This window comes from Neoarthrinium moseri (assembly GCF_022829205.1).
Source record: "Neoarthrinium moseri strain CBS 164.80 chromosome Unknown scaffold25_Wmoseri_CBS_16480, whole genome shotgun sequence".
In the NCBI taxonomy this organism is placed as follows: domain Eukaryota; kingdom Fungi; phylum Ascomycota; class Sordariomycetes; order Amphisphaeriales; family Apiosporaceae; genus Neoarthrinium; species Neoarthrinium moseri.
This window is the reverse complement of record NW_026055139.1, coordinates 235,820-257,614: the sequence shown is the minus strand read 5'-3', so window position 1 is coordinate 257,614 and position 21,795 is coordinate 235,820. Positions and strand designations below refer to the sequence as shown.

Here is a 21,795-nt window from a genome sequence, read left to right as displayed (position 1 = left end):
CAGGGAGCTGACCCCTGCAGTAGATCCCTGTCCGATTGCACATGTCCGTAGGGCTGAAAGCTGATGTAATGTTCCTGGAAAGCCAGTTGATAGGTAATCAAGATCGTCAGCGCTGGCGAAGGAGGCTCAATTCCATTCGTGGTAGCGTAATTCTGAGGCACAGGTACCCTTTCTTATGCTTCATGGTCCCACAGTTGGATAAGGCGCGCGATCAAACACGAGGGAAACACGAGGATTGAGTCCAGATCGGTGGTTTCGTACCACGTGAGGATTTGGGCCGGCCGCTTGAACTGGCATACTCGGCCCGTTGATTGGCCAGGTCAATGTTCCATTCAGCTGCCTAGCGGCCTGAGAGTGCCTGACGAGCGCCATATGCTGATGTGAGTCTCATGGCGGACCAGGGTCAGAGCCGCACGCCGTTCAATAGTACACCTTGTGTGGTCCTTCGACAACGTGTTGAATTTTGGGCGTGACGAAGCTCAACGTGTAAACTCCATGTACCGTGTAGTACACGAAGTCGCTGACGTAGCTGTTTGGAACGGCTGACGTATCGACCGAAAGAGATGCCCTCTGCTGTTTCAGCAGCCGTCACGCCGATTCAGAGCATGCAGTGCATTGTTGTGTTCGTGGCTCCTCTGGAAAGATTTGTAGTAATACATTTGTCTCGACTCTCTTCGCTATAGTTGAAACCTGACATCGATCCTCTATCTGATGTCTTGTCCACGGATCTCGTGCCATCATAGCACGTGGGCAGTTTGCGCAACTAGGCCGCTCTCTAGGCAGTTCAAGGTCTCTGAAGACTCAGATAGGCCATCTTCTCAGCCCATGGGGCGTCGACGCATGTAGTATTGAAACAAATGCGTCATCACGAGCGTCATCTTGGATACCGGCCGGCTCATCAAGAGTATTGTGGCATAGATACGGGCAAGAGGCGGTTTTTTCGTGGAACTGATCATCGTTCCGTAGGGAGCTAAAGTATAAATGCATGGACAACTTTTCTGCCTGCAGGACCCTATCCAACGCTTGCCGGGTTTTCAAACACTGTAATTATATGCTGCGCTGCAGCTGGATCGCGCACAGCGTATACATAAGTCATTTCTTCTGACAGTCACTCAGTCACTCAAGGAAATCTGTTGAAGTAATACCATGTGATGTTTCACCATTACGTACAGGTAGTCCATTAGACAGTAAAGTAGCTCCTGATCCGAGTCTTCGATTTGATATGTGGCCAAGTTGTCCCCCCAAAATAAGCGACTAAGCAATTGGTGTCGGCCCTTCATCGCCACATTTAATTGATAAGCTCGGTTTCATAATCGCCACCCGGGCAATGAGCAAATCCCAAGGTCAGATAATCTTGCCGTCATCCCATATTCTTTCCTTATGCGGCTACATCTCACAGCCTTGGGTCCGTGGTAAACGGCCGTGTGATACAATACTCTCGTCGAAAGCCACTGCTTCTGACGCTTTGAAATCACCTAGACCATTGAGTTCAAGGTGTCCTTAGAGCGTTTCTTCGAGTACTCGACACTATAGTTCACTGTCTTGTGAATGGTCTTATCATCCTGAAGGATGTACTCCTCAGAGCTCCCATCGCCTTTGCGAACATTTGCTAGATTGGAGAGGTGGATGCCGTCTCTGCCTTCAATATGCGCCCATCGGCTGTCCTCGCTGCTCGAAGGATCCGCCTTTGCATGTTCATTGAAGTAGGTAACCTGCGGAGGCCGTTCAGATCGTTCATTGGAGTATGATCCTGGCATGAGTCTCGGAAACATTTTCAGCATGAGCGGTCGTATTTGCGGCAAGCATGCGCACATTATGGCCACGTTCATTTCGATTATCGTCCACATCGTCGAGGCTATGTCGTAGGTGGGATCAGGACTGATTGCCTGGATGTTGATGGTGGTAAGTCTCAGGCAGGAGGTGACAACGACGCTGCAGGCCCAGTCAGAAACCCAGGGCCGAAGTTCTCCACAATCAACCTACAAAATTCCCAGAGCAAAGACCAACATCAGAGCAGCTTTCTGTACTCTTGGTGCGTGTAATGCATATACAAGTGGCATTGGAAGGACGAGAATGATCATGTCCGTTGCGATGGAGAAGCCCCCATTGGCGTACCAAAACTGGCCATTGTTGATACACTGCCCTTGCGCTTCCTTTTCCCAGGCCTTGCGCACCGGTGAGCACTGGAAGATGGTTGCGAGGACCGAGGCGATACAATAAAGGGCGATGATGGTGATGAGACCAATGCACACCCGCTTGAACCATCGTATGCCACCAAATATACGAACATAGAGTAGAAGAATCGAGGACTTGGTGAGATTGATGGATGCCTTGTAAGTGATTTGGCAGATATAGAAGTACTTGAGTGTGTCAGCCAGGTTGGGGCTCGTCAAGACTCCGCGGTGTCTTCCGTAGCCGTAATAGCACGAGATAATCATAATGGCACTCGACGCGATGGCAAATGTCTGGGTCACGAGTCAGCAAGAATGATCGCCACTTCCCGCGGCTGACATACAGCGGACGCCATGATGGTGTAGTCATCAGCACCAAGACTTCCACCGTTCCTCATGCGCGACCACAAGCGAGTACCAACAAGAAGTGGCGACAAGACAAAAAACACGCCACAAGGAATATAAATGAGCGAAGCATTGCTCTCGCCAAGAAAGGATGCGTTGACCTCTGCCATGTTGGATGAACGATGCTGGGGTTCCCCAGATTGGCCAGCGGCGGCTGAGTATCTGCAACGCTGAAAATGTCGAGCTGTAATAAAGATAGATAGCGTGCCAGCTCGAAGTTCTCAGTCTCACCAGGAGATGCGTTGGCTTGGCCTCTGATACAGCTTTCCACGCGGTATCTTGCGGATAGAGACTGCGGCGATGATGGTGCGCTCTCGGCAGTAACCACAACCCAAGCAGCCGGTCTGATGATGAAGACGGAGGTACCGAGAGTGCGGGCTATTAGGACTTCCAGTCGGGCGTCCGAAAGTTCCGGTGGGTTTCTAACTCAAGAATAATTGGGCCAGATATATCGGGCGAGCAGAAAGAGAATGGGCCGCCGTTTGATTGACCAAACACGACACGATGACTTGAAGAGTTCAGGCGTCGAAGTGAAACGAAACAAACTCAAACCGGAGGAAATCAATGAATAGAATTTGGCAGTCTCGCGACTTCCCAAAATGCCTTCTTCTGCCAGCTCTTCGAAAACAAAAAAAATATGGAAGGTATGGCCGGCGTAAAATGGGCAGGCGCCCGTTGAACGTCGACGACGTCGTGCTGGTAGGCCACATGTGCCGCCCGCGATCCGAGGTGCAAGACAGCTGTCCAATCTGGACGCAACATGGGTAATTTCCATGCTCACTGCGCGTCAACATGCCATGTCCCCCTTCCCCAGGATCTGTCTGGTGTATGCAGACCAGACGACGCGGGAAGGAGTCAGGAGAGGTCCTAACGTACCCTTACGTGCTTGAACGCATCGCGACGCCGGTCCAGTGAAAGGGCAGTCTTTCACACAGTCAGTACAATCAAATCAGTGCGCGAACAGAAATACCCACATAGTCCACGGCACCTCGAGACACTCGTGGTTTCCCTAGCAAGTCCGGCCCTCGCTTCAGGTGGTAGAATGGCGCGTCGTAAAATCTTGGTTTGCATGACCAGTCGTGCCTAGGGAGAAGAGAAGCCAAAAGTTCAACGACGCATCCGAGATGACAAAGTCGGACAAAGCGTACCACATGCGCCATAGCACCTGGCATTGGAACCAATCGTTCGCTACATAGCGTTGTTGGGTTCAGCAAACGCTGAGACTCGTTCTCCTCACAGACCATTGATCTCCAAGAGTTTTTCGTGGTTTGCAGGGGCCATCTTCTCTTTGCAGTATGGCTGTCGCTGAGCGTTGTCAGTTTGACGGGACTGCGGCAGCACATTATGGATGGCGGGCTCATCAAACACGGCTGCGTTTCTTGTTGGCAATGGTCTAAAGACGATTCAGTGCCAAGTATGCAGCATGCCGAGGACGAGCAAATGCCGGCGTGGACAGGGAATGCAGTCTTCGGGACGAGAGGTGGATTTCCTAGACAACGTGCCTTATAAAGCGAGACCGCGCATACAGATCTTGTCGCAACCTACACCACCGAGAAAGATCCCCGGTGCTCCATTTGCCTTGGTCGTCGCAGCTCCAGCGTACTGGAGCGTGTGTAACAGGAAGCGTAATGACTGTCCCCCGCCCATGGTATCCAAGTGACAGAAGTATAAGGAAGCGCTGACTGCTGGGTTGCAATGCATGGGTCTCTTGCTGCTGGCGTAAGTATCGGTGCCGGGAGATATCACAACGGTTCGCAGACAAACCCCATGCACTTTGCGATTGGATTATAAGACAATGCGGATCTAAGCAGTTCAAACTTGTCAAGGTGAATTATATGCAAGCGAGTCTTGCAAGGTATCCGACCCCGATGCCAAGATACGAGCAATGTGACACCTCGCCCAATCTGGACGAGCCCGCTGCTCAAGCTACGATGATACTCACCACGTATCGCTATATATTACCTATGATCGCCTCTATCCAACTAAACCTCTAACGACTCGGATCTCTGGGAAAGGGCACATTACCTTGCTAAGCCGTCCATTTCTTTCCTCAGGTTGGAAACGTGCCTCGAGTTTGTGCTCACTCCTTGTGCTCCAGATTTTCCACGGGTGCACGCATCCCCGCTCTTCCGTGCGACAAAATGAGACCATGGTCTCGGTCTTTGAGTATCTTTGGTTCCCAGGCCGATTTCTTCAGTGCGACATTTGCTGTATTTCATTCGCAGATAGCATGGCGGAATGCCGCTTGCGGTTTTGCTGATGTCTTTTGAAGCCATGCATTATCGAATCATGACAGTGAGGTGCACGTCCTTACAGCCAGCCTGCAAGGTGTCTACATCTGTAGGTGGTATTAATGCGCCGTCTGCATCGTAAGTTCCTTTACCCGGAAGCTGGGGCATCTATATGCGAATCTCAATGCAGCTAAGAGAAATAGGTCATGCATATCGGTTGGCCTTATCATACCCCATTCCCAGAGAATTATTTATCGACTCGCATCCTTCCCTGAAGAGATTTGAATTATCGTGTATTCACAACACACTTCACATTTTGTTCTCCAGTGATTTCAAATACGTGGTAATCGGACGCATCCGAAGCTTGCTATACCCAGAACCGAGCAAGCTTTTCAGGATGCCAGCCAGAGAAACAGCGACTGAATCTCCTATCATGGGGGGTATGCAGCCTGGCAAGGATCTCGAAAAGGTGCCCAATCCCAGGAAAGGCTCGGTGTCATCTGAAACCAACACAGTTGATGTGCAAGTTCAACGGCGCTTGCTGCGAAAGCTTGATCGACGTGAGTTTCCAACTGCATCATTCAACATGGTGAAATTGTGTGGCTGACACTGCAGATTTCAAGATGTATATCCTATACTGTTCGTTATCCATATGATGTCATTTCTGGACCGAGTCAATATCAGCAATGCGAGAATCCAGGGTCTGACCGCTGATCTGGAGCTCGAGGGGAACCGGTTCAACATTGCGCTGTTTGTAAGTTGCTCAGAAACGGTATGTCTCATCGCTAACGGCCCTGTGGGTTTTCTTCATACCGTACATACTTCTTGAGGTACCCAGCAACATGATCATCCGCCATGTTAGGCCGTGCTGGTACCTGCCAGGTCTAATGTTCTCCTGGGGCATCATCAACATGAGCATGGGTTTCGTCCATACCTATGGAGGGCTGGCCGTGCTGAGATTCTTTCTCGGTGCTGCGGAAGCAGGAGTTTTTCCCGGTATCATTTACCTGACGTCCATGTATTACAAGAGACACGAATTTCAGATACGCATGAGCTTTCTGTTCTGCTCCACGCAAGTTGCGGGTGCTTTTGGAGGGGTGAGTATCTGTGTTTGACCTCTCACGAACCAGCCATCACTGACACAAGCTACAAGCTTCTCGCCTATGCCATCGCTCATCTAGACGGGTCGCTGGGATACAGAGCTTGGCGCTGGATATTCATCATCGAAGGAGCAGCCACCGCCGTTGTCGCCGTCATAGCCGTATTCTTGGTAGTCGATTGGCCCGAGGACTGTCGCTTCTTGACCAAGGCCGAGAAGGACCTCCTCAAACACCGACTCGCCAGCGACGGCACGGACTGCGCTCGCATGGACACGCTGAACAAGCAGGCCTGCAAGCGCATCTTCTCCGACGCCAAGATCTGGCTGGCCTCGTTCATCTACATGGGCGTCGGCGTTCCGGGTTATTCCACCACCTTCTTTATGCCCACGATTCTGCTGGAGTTCGGCTACAAGGCCGAGCAGGCACAAGCCCGTACCATTCCCGTCTATGTCGTTTCAGCCGCCGGCATGCTCATCACCGGGTTCCTTTCCGATCGATACAAGCATCGCTACAGTTTCATCGTGGCTGGGTGCTTCATCGCAACCATTGGCTTCGGCATACTGCTGAATCAGGGTACCCTCTCTCGGGATGCAAAATTCGCTGCCATCTTCCTCGTCTCACTGGGCGGGCACATCGGCAACCCCATGGCCCTGGCATGGCTCTCTAATAATGTCTCGGGACACTGGAAGAGAGCTTTCAGCTCCGCATTTCAGGTCACTCTCGGCAACATCGCCGGCATCATCGCCGCCAACATTTTCCTCAGCGACGAGTCTCCTGCCTACCCCACGGGATACGGCACAGCATTTGCGATGCTCTGGGTCGCTGGCCTCTCTGCCACGGCCATGTTCGGGTTCATGCTGGTAGAAAATCGGAGGCGTGATGCCGGCAAGCGTGACTACCGGCTGTCGCAACCGGAGGAAGAGATCAAGAACATCGGTGACAATCACCCTTCATTCCGGTTCACGCTTTAAATGGATAACCAGGGCGGCCCAGGTGCAATGAGACTTGTGAGCGGAGCGCTTCAAATGTTTCAAGACGATGATGGAATCCTGGACTTGGGTAAATGCAATCTCTGACATTATTCTATATGCAAAACGCTTTGGTATCTCCACTATAACTATACACGGATCACACTCATGGTCTCGTTAGGTGACTACGCCAGTCATCATCCATGCACCCCATCCATCTACTGCGCCTTGAGCACAGCGCGGAAGTGCACGTTGCCGTTCTCCAGACGGTCCATGGCCTCCTTGATGCCCTCCTCGGTCATGGGGAAGGTCTCGGTGACGGGGGCGATGCCGTGCAGGGCGGCAAAGTCGAGCATCTGGCGGTGCAGGTGGCGCGGGGCGACGACGGAGCCCTGGACCGAGATGCCGGCCAGCAGCATGGGCATGTAGGGGATCTCGAAGTTGCCGCCGGCGACGCCGAGCGGGTGGATGGTGGCGCCGGGCGCCATGATGGGCAGCAGCTGGCTCCAGTCGGGCTGGGCCGACGTCGTGACCAGCAGGCGGTCCAGGGGTCTCGACACGGACAGCTCCTTCTTGCCCTTGGTGGCGATGAACTCGTGGGCGCCCAAGCGCTCAGCCTCGGCCTTCTTGCTGTCGGACCCGGACAGCACGATGACGCGGCAGCCCATCTTGGCCGCGAACTGGATGGCCAGGTGGCCCAGGCCGCCGACGCCCATGACGCCGACCGTCTCGGTGGGCTGGGCGTTGTAGGCGCGCAGGGCGTTCCAGACGGTGGCGCCGCCGCACTGCAGCGGCGCGGCGGCCTCGTCGCTGAGGGCGTCGGGGATCTTGAACAGGAAGGCCTCGCGCCACACGGCGTGCGAGGCGAAGGAGCCCTGGTCCCGGTCGGCGTAGGCGTACATGGCGCGCTCCGGGCAGTAGGTCTCGTTGCCGGTCAGGCACTGGTGGCAGTGGCCGCAGCTGTCGTGCTCATAGCCCCAGCCGACACGGTCGCCCTTCTTCAGCACCTTGCAGTCGGGGCCCACGGACTCGACGACGCCGACACCCTCGTGGCCGAGGGCCATGTCGTCTGTTTTGTAGTGCAGATCGGTTCCACAGAGACCAGAAACGGTGACCCTCACGAGGACCTGGTCGCGCGTGAGCTCGTCGGGCTTAGTGGTGGTGGACTTCTTGGGCAGTCCATCCTTGGAGCCCTTGAAGACGGTGAAGGTAGGCATGTTGTGCTGTGATTGGTCTGCTTGATTCTCAAAGTTCGATAGGATCAATAAGGTATGCCACTAGAAGGATACTAGAAGGACAAGAAATGTGTTATGCAGGTATGGCAGGTGTCCCTTGATGGACTCCCGGCATACTGGCGACGACATTATATACTCCGATACACTTGGACCCGCGGATGGGGCTTACCAATGGCCAAAGCTAAAAGCCGCGGCGATAGAAACAGCTCGATGACGTTGGATGGAGTATAACGCCGATAACGAAAATTTTCAGCATTCCCAAACGCTGTTTTGCCTGTTGCAGAAAATAAGCCTTGAGCAAAAGCGCTTCCAGGCGCTACTAGGACGTCATCGTGGACTCGGAGTGGATCTTTGAGTGCGGCTGGTCTTCCGCACCTCCTGGACGTGCTTCTGGCTCGTCTGGGTCCGGGCCTCGGGGCGGCGGAACAGGGGGACTTGGGGGCCACGGACCAATCGCACGGGACTGTTGGTGCGCCTCCCGCGCAGTTCTGTGGTGACGATACGGAGCAGTGTGGACTCTTGTCCAAGGCTTCGAGGACTCGGCGATTAGACTGGCCGGGCTGCCCGGGTCTGCTATTGATCACCTAATCAAGCTTCAACAGAAGGTATGCGTGCAGCCAGTAAGCCCGCCCGCTCATGCAACCACGGCAACCATTCTTAGAGACCTCGGCTTCTTCCGTCCGTCTCCGTAGCCCCCACCAACTCCGCAACTCCGAATCAAGTTCTCTTGTCTGGAGCGCTCGTCGTAAGAGTCCAAGTTTCCCCGTTTCCCAGCGCCCGGAGGAGCTCCGTCTGAGAGCTGGACTGCAGGGCCTCCGGATATCCATGCTGCATCGGTCTTTCGGAGGCCCCTTATGATCGGACTTACTTTCCACTCGTAGCATTAAGGATTCAACGACTGCCCAGGCCTGGATGATGCACGGGCGCATAGATGCTTACATGGGCTGTTGGATGATATCAAGATCGTTCAATTACTATGGGATCATGGCATCATAATCACGCTTCTAGGCCCATGGACTGCCATGCTATGCACCAGTATACCCAATCATTCATGCATCGTATTCATGAGACGAGACCGCGCTCCAGGTGCAGCCGATCCAGACTGGCGCCCAGGGATCCAACGGTCCTTGACGATGTTTGTCTGGCAGGATGCTGCTTTTGCTTCGGCTCAATTTCTGCCTCATCCTCTCCGTCGTCCTCATCCTCGATGAGGTCGCTCAGATCCTCATCATCGTATGCTTCCTCGATCCTGCCAGACCCTTTCTCAAAGACCCGCTCACCACCAAGACATACTTCCGACGCTTCCAAGGTCTCAGCAATGTCTCTCACCAAGATGTCCATGGGGCAGATGTATGCAACCTGCTTCCTCTGGCTCCAAGCCAGTACGTGACCACACAGGCTACCTTTCTGTCGGTCGATGATCCAAGCTCCCGAATCGCCTGGAATCCCCAGAGCGACGCCTGGGATGCTTCGCACAACGTCTGTAGGCGCCTTAGAGGAGCCCAGTGCTGGTACGTTAGAACTGGACGCTTTACTGCTGACCTGGTAAGTCTGACTCAGCGATGTACGCCCATAAATCTTGATGGATGCAATCGCCTGGAGGATTTTGCCCGTCTGTAGCCCGCTTGTGCGAGCACTGCATTGAACTTCCAGCCCTGGGAGCTCCGCAGACTGGGCAATGGCTGTTGGTTGAAAGTGCGCCGTGGATGTCTCAGACGCCTGCTCCGGTGTATCAATCCGTGGGACGTAGTTGTCGTCTGGGAATCTTTCCTCCTCGAACTCGAATAACGCCCAGTCTACCTCATGGATGTAGCCATTTGACTCGTGACGTCTTCGGATCCCGGAGGACGCATATACTTCGCCAAGACGGTATGTGTCCAAGTGGTCTTCATCTTGTGTTTCCTCCGAAGGGTAGAACCCTTCCCCGACGTCGTCGAACGCGGGTTGCGTGATGATGTACCCCTCGCCGCAACCAGGTTCCACGCCAGGAATGTCGCCCTCCTCTGAGAATTCGTCATCATCGTCATCCTCTTCGTCGTCGCTTGTAAGGTCGGTAGCCGAGAAGTCGGACTCGGTATCGGAGAACTCGCAGGCATAGTCTTCGGCACCGCTGCTCTCAGCAGACGATTCCGCTTCGAGGTAGGAGAAGTCCTGAGCTGCTGCGCTGCTACGCAGAGGTGGCGGGCCAAGCTCAGTATCCAGGGACTGTGCATGCATTTGCTCCTGGTCGTCGAGCATGTGGTGTACCGTCATGCCATATGTCTTCTGGTCTACGGTGATCAACCCACCAAAGCTGACCGGGGGTAAGTGGCGGTCACCGATCCACGCGCCAATGCTCGCTCCGTTTTGTGGGCGTGGCTGAAAGTCAGAGTTGGCAGCTGCAGGCTCATCGGTGTCATTATCATCACCATCACCCCCAGGAGCTGCTGCGGATCTCGTCGTATCCCCCTTTCTCGAACGGACAACTGAACCTCTGCACACCTTAAGTGCGAAGCCGGTGGTTCCATCAAAGAGTATTCCGAGTTTCTTTTTCAAGATCGCACGGACCGTACTGACAGATGTGCAAATAACCAGGACAGTTGGGGTTGTCTTCTGTGGAGATTCGCCTATGGACTCGAGCGTGATCTCTACCGACTCCACGTGCTTGCGGCAGAAGTGACGAAGAGCCATATTGACCTGTGGCATGAGCGTGTTGTTCCACTGGTCAATTATCTCAGGTGGTAAGGAGATTTGGGGATAGAGACGACACTTCTTGTTTTCCGGTTTGCGAGGGTTAACCGCCGGTTTCAGAACTGGGAGGACTTTTATTAGCAGAGGTTCACCGTATGAAGCCGAGAAATATAGCTTACTAGGTGCTAGCGACGAAGGTGCCGAGGGGATCTGTTCTTTTCGTTCGTAGACTACCGGTGTGGAGACTACAGACCTCGATTGCCTGGCCTCGACTGAAGGGCCTGCTAGTGAAGACATGGACAATGCCAGAGACGGTTGCCGCTCACGCTCTAGTGATGGGACATCACTAATGTCCTCGCTGATACGGTCATCCAGACCGCTGACGCCGTCCAGAATACTGCACGCTTCAAGATATCGGCTAGCACGGATCTGTACCTGGCTCATAATCTCGTCACCTGCATCTGGGCGAGTGAGCTCCTGCTCTACTGCATTCCAGCAGACTTGAACTGCCCTCATGTACAAAGTACCGCAGCGTATGGCCAGTTGCTCCAGAACAGATTCAGGTATACTAGGGGAAGATGGGTTGGGTACGAGGTTTTCTAATTTGGTCCACAGTCCGATAGATACCAATATCATGGCAAGAGAATAGAGATCGAGGGTTTTTGAATCTCGGTTGCTGGCAAGCGGCGACTGGGACATCATTCGAGGATCTAGAGGATGCCTGTGTAGTGTCGTTGAGGATGAAGGGGGTTGAGTGGGGGCTTCGTCGGCAAAGACGTCGAAGCATGATATGAGAGGCCGCCTTATATCGACTTCTCCAACCTGTATTCCAGCCTCGTTTCCTACAGGACTGCAGAAGGATATCGTGTCATCTAAGAGGTTGCCGTGGGTGATTCCTCGGGCGTGCATGTCGAACACCGTATTGGCCAAATTGTGCGCAAGCCGGAATTTTGCCTCTAGTCTGGGCTCGAAGTTGGGCCGAGACAGGAGCTCGGCGAGGGTACACATGTTATCGATAGGATTTTGGGTCAGGTTCTCGAACGTGACGGGGTTGAATGTGGGCGGGAACTGGTATACCAAGCCGAGTCTCGAGTTCTCCATGTCCTCATAGTACCCAAGCAGGAGAGGCAGACCGATCCATGCACCTGGAGATCTGTGGGACTCTGTCTGAAGTCCGGAGCTGATCTTCTCAAACCGAGACATGGACGGCATGATACCCGTCGACGAGTAGATGGGGTCGAATGGGGCATACTCAAGGAGCAGAGGCGACCACTGCTGGCGGCCAGGGCGATGTGTCAAATCAGAGTAGGCCTGTTTGCTCATGAAGACGACCTCCTGTGGCCGCTTTTCCTCCGATATGGGTGACATGATAGGCTCAGCCTGCATGGACTGAAGTGTTGTGAGGGTTCGAGGGTCAATCTGCTGTGGCGTACGAATGCGGGTTGAGCCGAAGGGCCGCAGCTCCTCTGTCGAAGCCATGGACTTGGTTAGCCTGCCGGCGCGACTGGCCGTGGCAGCCGAGGACCTCGTGCGGGAAAGGTCATGCAGAGTGTCGATAGAGGCTGTCAGGTCCTTGATCAGGTCCTCAAAGCGCGCCTTATCCCAGACCACTATGGGAATCTTCCGGTCTCCGGTCGCCTTCTCTGGTTCCTTTTCGCCGCCGACCCTCCGCTTTGAACTCAACCACAATGGCTCTGCCTCGGCGAGGATGTCCTTGATAGTGGACATGATGCTGCCGACGAGGTCACTGAGTCCCGCTTTGGAAAGAGACTCGTCGATCTCGGCTACCTGGTTCGACGGGTCAGACCATTCAAGCCCCCAGCTGACCAGCCTGTCCTTCTGGATCTTAAGTTTCCGGTGCATTGCCTTGATCTCGGGGTCTTCTGATACGGGCTCCTTGACGAAGTCGGAGCGCTTCTTGGTGTCATTGTAAAGCCTGCTGAGCCTCCGCTGGAACGGCAGCTGGAAGCCGCCGAGGGGTAGGAACGACTCCATGATGTGCAAATGGCGGATCCAGCCAACTCCAGCAGAGCAGAGGAGACAGACTCGAAGCGCCGGGCTAGTTATATAAGTCGTTCACCCAACCAAAAGAGGCTCAAGTTTGCTGGTATGTATTCGAGCCCGTATAGCTGGTACTGCTCACTCAAAAGCTCACCCCGGCTAGTGCGGTGTTTTGGCGGGGTAGCGTTCGTTCTCTTTCACGCCCGTGAGTATCTCGGTAAATTTACAGCCAGGTGCTCCGGACAGCTCGATGGACATTGGGGATGCATATCATGACTTCTGGTGGAGGTGGAGAGGGCCATTCGCGAGCAATGTAGCGGAAGTATTCAGTCATCAGCGATGCAGAATATGGCTGCCTTTCCGTGTGAGCAGGTAGCCCGTAATTTTGGTGCCTATCGAGGAAACCGATCCATTGCGGCTCCGCGAGACAGTGGTTGGTCAGGTGCCTCTGGCTCGAAATGTTTGCAGTGCAAAATGCTGCTGCCTGAACCACGGGCCGGACACTAGCAGGCCGCCGTGTGTATGCGAAGGGGTCCAGTGCCAGGTCCGGGGAGGGATCGGATTGGGATCTATTCTGATGCCTGGAAGAGGCGCTGCGCTGACGAGACCCTGTCCCATGCACGGGCCAGGGTACGGGGCCCTGTCGTCGTCGTCGTCGTCTTCGTCGCCCTCGTAGGTCCGAAAGATGTCGGCTGCCGGATTTACAAATTTTCCAGACCTGATGCCGCTTGGCCCAAGTCCAGTCACAGTTTCGACTCGACTCGTACATACATGGTTACCAGACCTTCATGGCTTTGTCTGTCTAGAATGATGTTGTTCATAGCACGCGCGCGGATTTAGACATCAGAAATACCAGGTTGTATCTCCGGGCATGGTTCTCGGTTGGCTTGACTCCCGGCGCTCTCCTTAGCCCGTCTACCACCCAGCCAATATCCTTCACCTGGTCCCCACAATAGCCCACCCGTTGCAGACAATGGTCCTAAATATGGAGTACTGTGTAACTCGAGCAGGTTTCTCCTCAAAAATGGGACTGAGCCAGAACTGTGCTGAACACTTCATCATCTTCTGAATCAGAGCGGTTCTATTCGATCGTCTGCCTAAGTACCTGATCGTGGCCACTCCAGGTCGGCTGCACGCGAATCCTTATGGCTGATGGCTTCGGATAAGTCGAAACTTGAGTTTCGGGCAGAGACCGTATACTCTCCACACGGTGAATATCCTGGTGCCAGACCTACTTTGAGAACTGACCACAATGTCTATTCTTGTCAAGTCGTGGATGGGAAGGCTGGTTGAGGCTGCGAAAGTATCCGAACGTCGCTTATACGGAGCTGTCGGTAGTCAGAAACCGACTGCTAAAATTACTCGACCCGTATGTTCCTTCAAGCCAAGCAGCTAGACCACATTCACAGGACTTGAAACGGACTGCAATCTCACAGGTATAGATGGCTCCGTCACCACGGCTAGGGCTGTCACGGCCCTTGACGAGTAAACTCAGTTACTCGCGACGTACTAGAATTAACTAGGAATTAACGAGCTCGAAGTTGCCAAGAAGTGTAGTCTCATGGCATGACAACACCCGCGCTGGTAAATCGATAAATCCCAGAGGGAAATTGTCTGCGGAGGGGGCCTATCTCTTGATCGGTGCCTGGTCGTAGGCCCTGTCGAGAACGGGCGAGTGGGTCGACCCTGCAGCCCTCGCCGCGAAACCAGGTTGTTAGGGAGAGGCCAAGACCCAATTTGGCCATGGATGTCGTACTGGATTACTTTCATGCTAGAAATTGAGTATGTTTAAGCATGAATCCTATCGGAATGGTGACTGCAGCGCTTGACGACGGTCACAGATTCTGACGAGGAGCGCAAGCCATTCTTATTTCTTGTCGTCAGCGGCGACTCGTACATACTACACGGCGTAAGGCTCCCTTTATGCTATTTTAGTTTCTCACACACGTCAAGTCATTCGTCTGGCATGCTCATGCAAGCACACTCGTCCGTTTGCTACACATTTCCAGTGGTCATCGTGGTATTGCTACGTTCTCAATTATTGATTGCTGGCTGAATCAGCGTCGATCCTGGGGCAGAGTAAGCAAAGTTTCGAGGCATCATAATCTCGAACATACCTCCATCCGGATACAGTATCTGCCCATTATAGAACAAGCCGCCCCTCCCGGCCAGGAACAAAATAGTCGCCCCCATGTCTGTGTCGTGGCCCGTCCGGCCGGCCGGGTTACTGGGCCTGGTGTTGAGCACGCTCTTGTTGTCATCGCCCGACGACCCGGCCGTCATCTCGCTGGGGAACAGGCCCGGGGCGATGGTGTTGACGCGGACCTTGACGTCCTTGAACAGCGTCGCCAGGATGCGGCCCAGGTGCGTCTCGGCGGCCTTGGACGTCGCGTAGATTGGCTGCCCCATGCTGGGGCCCTTCATGGCCCCCGAGATGGACGACACGTTGACCACCTGCGACGTGTACCCCGGCGTGGCGTCGCGCCCCTTGACGAGCAGCGGCAGCAGTGCCATGGACATGTAGTAGGCGCCCGCGACGTTGACCTTCATGGTCTCAGCCCATTGCTCATCCTTGGTCTTTAAGAAGTGCTGCGATATGGACACGGCGTCGCTGAAGTCCGGCTGTCCCACAGCCGCTGCAAGTGTCAGCATAATATCAAGTGCCCAGCTTCGAAAATTGAAAACACTTACGGAACATGGTGTCCTTGTCGCGAGCCACGCCAGCATTGTTCACCAGAAGCTGGATACCCGTAGGCTCTTTACCCTCAATCTCCTTCGCCAGTTTGACCGCGCCGTCCTTGGTACTGACATCACCAGGAAGAACGTGGATGCTGCCGGGTCCGGTGCTATACCGTTGGGCCGTTTGATCCAAGACCTCTTTCCTCCGCCCCGTGATGTACACCTTGGCGCCATTGGACTGAAGCGCCTGGGTAATCATGAGGCCAATGCCTGTTCCGCCACCTGTGACGACCGCCGTGATGTGCGACACATCGAAGAGGGAGTCAATCTTCATATCCTTATTGTCTGCTTTTCCTGTGAAGATGTTAGTCTCATTGCGCAGGAATAGAAGCATCCATGACCGGGCTTACCCGTCGCCATCGTTGCTTGTGGTACTGTCTTGAATATTTGCAGAGGTCGGAATGCACTGCGTAGAGTTTGTGACTTTCCCGATAGAATACGAAGCATCGTGAACCTCCACAAGAATAAGTTTTCTAAGTAACGATGAGTGAGATGGAAATATAAACTCATATGGGGATGACAAAGACATGCGTCAATGGAGTGTCCCATGACGACACCACGCCCCGCGGTCCCATTTAAAAGCCACCATGAGAGTTCAATTGTGACGTTCTTCCATTTCTACTTATTTAAGCACGACTACTGCCACACTGCCTCTTCGCACGAGGTATTGTAGATCTGGCTATCACGTATTGGAAAAGGGGTCTCGTTGGTCGGTGGTGACGGTGATGCAAATCAATTGTCCGCACCTGTCCTCCTGCTGCACGATGCACGCGTTGAAGCATGCTTGCCAATGCACAATAGAAGATACTGCAAGTCCTGTCCAAATTCATGCCATCATGTACTGTCTTGAAATCGAAGACAAACGTCTTTTTCGCAACCAGCAGCGGGGCAATAGCCCGATGACTGTCCACCCGGCACGATTGTTGGCTCAACGCCTGGATGGGCCCCACCAATCACCAGTATAAGACAATGACTACGTGCGACTTCAATGACAGAGCATGGGTTTGGGTCATAAAATTCTAATTAATATGGACATAGAAGTAATCATTATGAGTACTCATACATTTTTGCGCTAGCACAGGACGTTTGCCTCCAGGCTAGTCATGCATTTACGCGTAGGAGATGGTGAACTCAGAGGTTGTCCCAACATCGTACTGCGACTTGTCGCTAGCGTCGCCGAAGATGTGCAGAGCCGAGATCTGGAACTTGTACGTTCCGGCAGGCGCATAGCTGCCATCGGCCAAGGTACCGTTCCACGCAGCGCCGTGGGGGTCCCGGGAGGCGTAGTAGATTGGGGAGCCCAAGATCTCGCCCAAGCTCGAGTTGCCGGAGAGGACCTCGTATTTGACGAGGGGTGAACCGAAAGCCAGGTCAGCGACCGCAACGGGTTGGACAGCGGCGGTGGTGTTGGAGTTGGTCTTGTACAGAGTAAAGCTGGTGTTGCCGGAGGTGATGGGGGCCAGGTTTGTATCAGTGGAACCAGCAAGGTAAGCCTCGGCGAGCACGGTGGTGCTGTGGAGACTGCCGACGATGCCTTGGTACGGCAGAGACAAGCTGTCGCCGTTGGTGCCATTGAGAGTGATGTAGCCAGAGTACACGGGCAGGCGCTTTGCGTCAAGAGCCGGAGGGGTGACAGTGACCTGGACGACCGAGCTGGCACCGGCTGCGACAGTGACCTTCGCTTCGCTGAACTCAAGCGTGGCAAAGGTGTCGTCAAACTCGACGCCGGGGAAATTGTCAGGGTACACCGTTGTCGAGAAAGTGTAGCCAGTGGCGGCACCAACGGTTGCAATGTCATATGTCACATCTTCGGTGCCCAGGTTGGAAATAGTGAAGTTGAGCGTATCGACAAAGTTGTCCGTATCGTTGAAGGCAAGGCTCGAAGTGCTTAGCAAAGTGCTGGCGTAGGCGGCGTCATATGCTTGAATCAAACCCGAACCCTGCTGGGCGACGGGGGCAAGAACTGGGTAGGCACCAGTTCCGTCATTGAGCAGCTGCGGGTTGGAGGTTGAAGAGAGCAGTTTCTCGATAACCGCCGGGTCGAAAGTGCCACGAACCTCAGCAACGAGGGCATACACAGCAGCAGCCAAGGGGCAAGCCATGGAGGTACCCGACAGCACGGCATAAGACCCAAGAGGCACGGGGTAAGTAGAGAGGATGTTGCCACCGGGAGACGAAAGTTGCGGCTTGACATCAGCCTCAAAGGTGGGACCCCAGGACGTGTAGGTGCTGGCATAGCCTCCCGTGACAGTATTCGGGGTTGTCTGCAGAATAACGGGGGCAGTTTCTGGGTCAAGCATGTCAAGGACGACTTCCGAACCTGCAGCAATGGCCTTCACCCATGCTGTACCTGTGGCTGCGGTTGTCTGTTCACTGGAGGTTAGAATCTGCACCATTGAGGTTCGGGATGGACAAGGGACTCACCATTCCAACAGCCAGAATGCCATCAACAGCGGCGGCAGCGGCAGTGGCACCAACTACATTGTTGTAAAACATGATGTACTTGGCACCAAATGCTCGCGCATTGGTAGCCTTCTGCACGAATGTGCAGCTACCTCGGCGAATGAGGACAATCTTGCCAGACAGGTCAGGAGTGTCGGCGGGATACGCCGCACAGCCTCCGGCAGTGTCGTTAGGGTTGGTGGAGGGAGCCCATAGTGGCAGGTTGACGCCAGCCCAGGCGCCAGGCTCACCAAGCGCATATCCGAATTGCTGATCAGCGCCACCATCAACCGAGTAGTTGGAGGTGACAAGAAGGGCAGGGGACTGGGTGTTATCGAAGGAGGCGATAGCCGTCACCTTCTTACCGTCTGCTGCGGTACTGGCATAGAACAAGCCGTAGTCGCCGCTGTTTCCAGCAGAGACTGTGCAAGGCACGCCCTGTTCAACGATACGAGACACGACAACAGACCAGGGCGCTTCACTCCAACCGGAAGATCCGCCAATGGAAGCCGTAATTATGTTGCTGCCGGCATCGTACGCTCGCAGGTAAGCCTCGATGAGGACGTCGTCGGCAGCGCTTCCGTCGCAACCAAAGACTCGGTATGCGCCCAAGGTTACTCCCTTTATGATATTAGCTGACAAGTCCGCTGAACCCTAATCCCGAGTATTAGCTTACAGGGGCAGCACCAGTGAAGCCGAGCTCGTTCGCTTGAGCTGCAATAATACCGGCGACGTGACTGCCGTGGCCAGCGCAGCCATCCCAGGGACTGCAGACGTTGTTAGTAATTGGATGATCCCAAAAACCATTAAGTTGTGCCTCACTCGTCATCTGGCTTTGGGGTGTTTGCGCCGGTGTAGTCATCACCAACGATATCGTAACCGTAGCTGACGAGACAGCCAGGGCCGAAGCAGCCGCCGAGAGCAGGGTGCCGGTAGTCAATCTGGAAAGATAGATCAGCCTTAGACCTCATATATGTGCTCGTTAGTCAACTCACGCCAGTGTCGATGACGGCGACCTTGATGCCCGTGCCCACAATTCCTTGTGCGCGCAACTTGTCGACTTGGGTCATGACATGAGGCGAGAAGGTGTCGGACTCATTGTATGCCTGCCTCCTGGAGATTTGGCTGGCCTCATTCGGGTTTCCGGTCCAGATAACCTCGTCGTTTGGGACCGAGTATAAGCGCTGCTGCCAGACATTCTTCACGCTGCGAAGCGACATAAGGTTGCTGGCCTCGCTTTCCGCCGTCGCGAGATCGTTGAAGCTGATCGAAGCTCCCTTGAAGATGGACGAATCAAAGGTCCGGATGGTTTCTCCCAACGAGCTGACATGGCTGGAGAACTCGGTCGAGTCCTATACCACGGAGAGATGTTAGCATTGCTAGTGCTCCAACTAGACGAACACGGCTGGCACTGACCTCGGCGTCCTCGAATTCGACAATGAAGCGGCCGGGGATGAAGTTCTTGACCGGGCGAGCCGCCTCGGCAAAGGCTGCACCGGCAAGCAGCGACAACAGCAAGTTGCTTCGAACCATGGCGACTGATATTAATGCTTCACCGAAGGGAAACCTTCAACACACGAGCCTCACTAAAGAACGTGGGGCAGAGAACAAGCAGCAACCCGACTCTGTGGAGTGAGGACCAAGGCCCTCTCATGTGAAAGAGCGGCGCCGGCCATATTTGTAGCTCCAGGACTATTTCCAACCGGCACCACGATCCAGGGTCGACACGCCATGGATTGGTTCTTGGACAAGACCCTAGGCTAGGCCTGGAGGGGGGGGCCACACTGCAATGCACTTGACCGCGCCCAGAAATGGGGTATGACCGCGCATGTTGGTCGTGATAAGCTACGTTGATCATTACTATCGGTCGAGCTTCCGTTGTCGTAATAGGATAGAAGCATGCCAGGGTCTCCGGGAAGGACCAGGGGGCGTACGGCTAACTAGGAAGCTTGGCAGGGGAGAGGAGGCCCATGGGTAGCGTCTCATTGCGGCGCTGCAGTTGGACAGCTCCAAAGAATCCCGCTCTGGTGGTGGAGGCTCATCCTGGAGCGGGTCTCGCGCACTTGAACGAGTCCGGAAGGCGGCTGGTCGCCCCAAGGTGCAGTCGGCCGGGGTGATTCAGGCATGGAAGAAAATAAGATTGAGCTCGGGCAACATGCCCCAGTTGCCCAGCTACTTCGAATGTAGGTAGCGTAGCAACGAGTCGTACACCCCCTTTCGCAAGTCACAAAGTACCGACCTACAGCAGTAGGACGGGAGCATGAAGTCGTTCGACACGAGGCGAAATTGCTTCCCTTCTGCTGCGTGAATGCGATGCACAACAGACTGGTACCACCCACGCCCTCACAAGCGAAGGAGAGGGAGGGTGACACAATCGCGGGGAGCGTTCATGGACTCCTGGTCAACGCTGGATGATGGATGCGCTGGGCGCTTGTTTGGTGATCACAATGCTCACTGATTGGCTTGGGGGCCCACGCGAGAGGTGACGGCGTGGCCTGGCTCGGGGGCTTGCTGGCTGGCCGCTGGCAAGCCCTGGGAAACCGTCCGATCAGGAGGCTTGACGGGTTGGCGGAGCTGCACATCGTTGCCGGGATAGGCCAAGTGCCTCCATCGCTGTGGCTCGGGCTTGTGTTGGGAACTCGTGGGTGAGCAACATCGCCAGAAGTGACCAATTCATCAATACGATGCAAGGAATCTCCCAGGAATGCTGCCGCGTCGTCGCTTAAGTTACACGATTCAAGGTGGCGTGCAATTCTGCGGGCCTAATCCATGAGGCTCTGTCGGGACACGGGTTAGTACTAACCGCAGTAGTCAGGTCGATGAGGTTATGTCTGGTGACGAGCGATGGATGAGTAGAGCACGACTTGGGCTTGGCGGCTCTAGTCAAAGGTTCCTGCCGGAGAACGATGGATGAATAAAGCGCGTGCTGGGCTCGCCGGCTCCAGTCGAGGGGTAAGGTTTGTCCCTGGACAGCGACTTTCTTTATCAGGGCAACGGTGCCGCCTTGCGCCTCGCTCGTCGGTAATTAGGCGCTGTGGCGGTTTCGATCACGGCAGCCAAAGCAAGCCAACGGCGCAGTCCTGTCTACCCATTCGGCAGTCTTCCCAACGGGCCCTTGCTGAAAGTCCTGCCGCTACCTAAACACAGGTAGTGTGACCGTCATGGACGAGGCAAGGCAAGAGAACTCTACCATACACAGGAGAGAAGACGATTGATTGTGCGCACCCACATCAGCCAGTCTGCTGTAGCAAGGATATCGGATGGACAGCAAGGACAGGGCACTCAACCCGTGGAGATCCCTGATAATCCGAGGCGTGTGCTTTGGTCTTCTCCGGGGACGCCATAGAGCGCCATACGCAGCGGGCAGGAATCTCCGTCTTGGCTTTCAATGTGAGCATATCCAGCTGGATTTTCACTGACGGCAATCGGCATTGGATGTCCCTACTCGGCCCCCGAGCCAAGCCAGCCTCACAGTCATAGGATTTGCTGCAGATACATCCCCCAGGCATGCCACCTCCGCTCCAGATGCTTATGTTGGCTCAACCCAGTGTAGCGGGACGCAGCAGACCCTCAGGCGAGTGCCAAACTAGAAGGTCCTCCTGTGAGCTTCTCCATCCGGACTACGTCGGCTCGACGTTGGCTGAGGAAGCCAAGCTCACAGTTCTCTGCAGCGAGTTGCGGGCTTCCGTTGGAATCCAATTCCTTCACTCATCGCGGGGCGCTTTCTTGTCGCCGTCGGGGTGAGAGCGCGGTGTCCTACATTACATGATGGTCGCTGCATGAACCATAGGTCACCGTGTGATTCCGCGAGCATGAAGACGCGGCTCGAATGC

At 54.6% G+C, this 21,795-nt stretch overlaps 6 protein-coding genes across 6 annotated transcripts; 1 reads left to right on the top strand and 5 right to left on the bottom strand.

Annotated features, from left to right (window-relative positions):
- Positions 1–1,475: 1,475 nt before the first annotated feature.
- On the bottom strand, positions 1,476–2,686 carry JN550_006895 (uncharacterized protein; the record flags this gene model as incomplete). The annotated part of the gene is made up of 3 exons (XM_049318685.1): positions 1,476–1,932; positions 1,984–2,465; positions 2,516–2,686. The coding sequence occupies 3 exons, from the start codon at positions 2,684–2,686 to the stop codon at positions 1,476–1,478; spliced, it is 1,110 nt and encodes a 369-aa protein (XP_049171130.1).
- A 2,554-nt stretch (positions 2,687–5,240) lies between these two features.
- Positions 5,241–6,878, top strand: JN550_006894 (uncharacterized protein; the record flags this gene model as incomplete). Its single annotated transcript, XM_049318683.1, has 4 exons — positions 5,241–5,367; positions 5,431–5,561; positions 5,638–5,904; positions 5,961–6,878. The coding sequence occupies 4 exons, from the start codon at positions 5,241–5,243 to the stop codon at positions 6,876–6,878; spliced, it is 1,443 nt and encodes a 480-aa protein (XP_049171129.1).
- Positions 6,879–7,093: 215 nt separating this feature from the next.
- Positions 7,094–8,092, bottom strand: JN550_006893 (uncharacterized protein; the record flags this gene model as incomplete). Its single annotated transcript, XM_049318682.1, has 1 exon — positions 7,094–8,092. One exon carries the CDS (start codon positions 8,090–8,092, stop codon positions 7,094–7,096), a length of 999 nt encoding a protein of 332 aa, XP_049171128.1.
- Positions 8,093–9,172: 1,080 nt separating this feature from the next.
- JN550_006892 (uncharacterized protein) lies at positions 9,173–12,775 on the bottom strand (the record flags this gene model as incomplete). The annotated part of the gene is made up of 1 exon (XM_049318681.1): positions 9,173–12,775. The coding sequence occupies one exon, from the start codon at positions 12,773–12,775 to the stop codon at positions 9,173–9,175; it is 3,603 nt and encodes a 1,200-aa protein (XP_049171127.1).
- Positions 12,776–14,815: 2,040 nt separating this feature from the next.
- JN550_006891 (uncharacterized protein) lies at positions 14,816–15,967 on the bottom strand (the record flags this gene model as incomplete). Its single annotated transcript, XM_049318680.1, has 3 exons — positions 14,816–15,417; positions 15,473–15,814; positions 15,871–15,967. 3 exons carry the CDS (start codon positions 15,965–15,967, stop codon positions 14,816–14,818), a joined length of 1,041 nt encoding a protein of 346 aa, XP_049171126.1.
- Positions 15,968–16,629: 662 nt separating this feature from the next.
- Positions 16,630–19,495, bottom strand: JN550_006890 (uncharacterized protein; the record flags this gene model as incomplete). The annotated part of the gene is made up of 6 exons (XM_049318679.1): positions 16,630–17,886; positions 17,945–18,583; positions 18,639–18,729; positions 18,785–18,903; positions 18,958–19,314; positions 19,379–19,495. 6 exons carry the CDS (start codon positions 19,493–19,495, stop codon positions 16,630–16,632), a joined length of 2,580 nt encoding a protein of 859 aa, XP_049171125.1.
- Between the last annotated feature and the right edge of the window lie 2,300 nt (positions 19,496–21,795).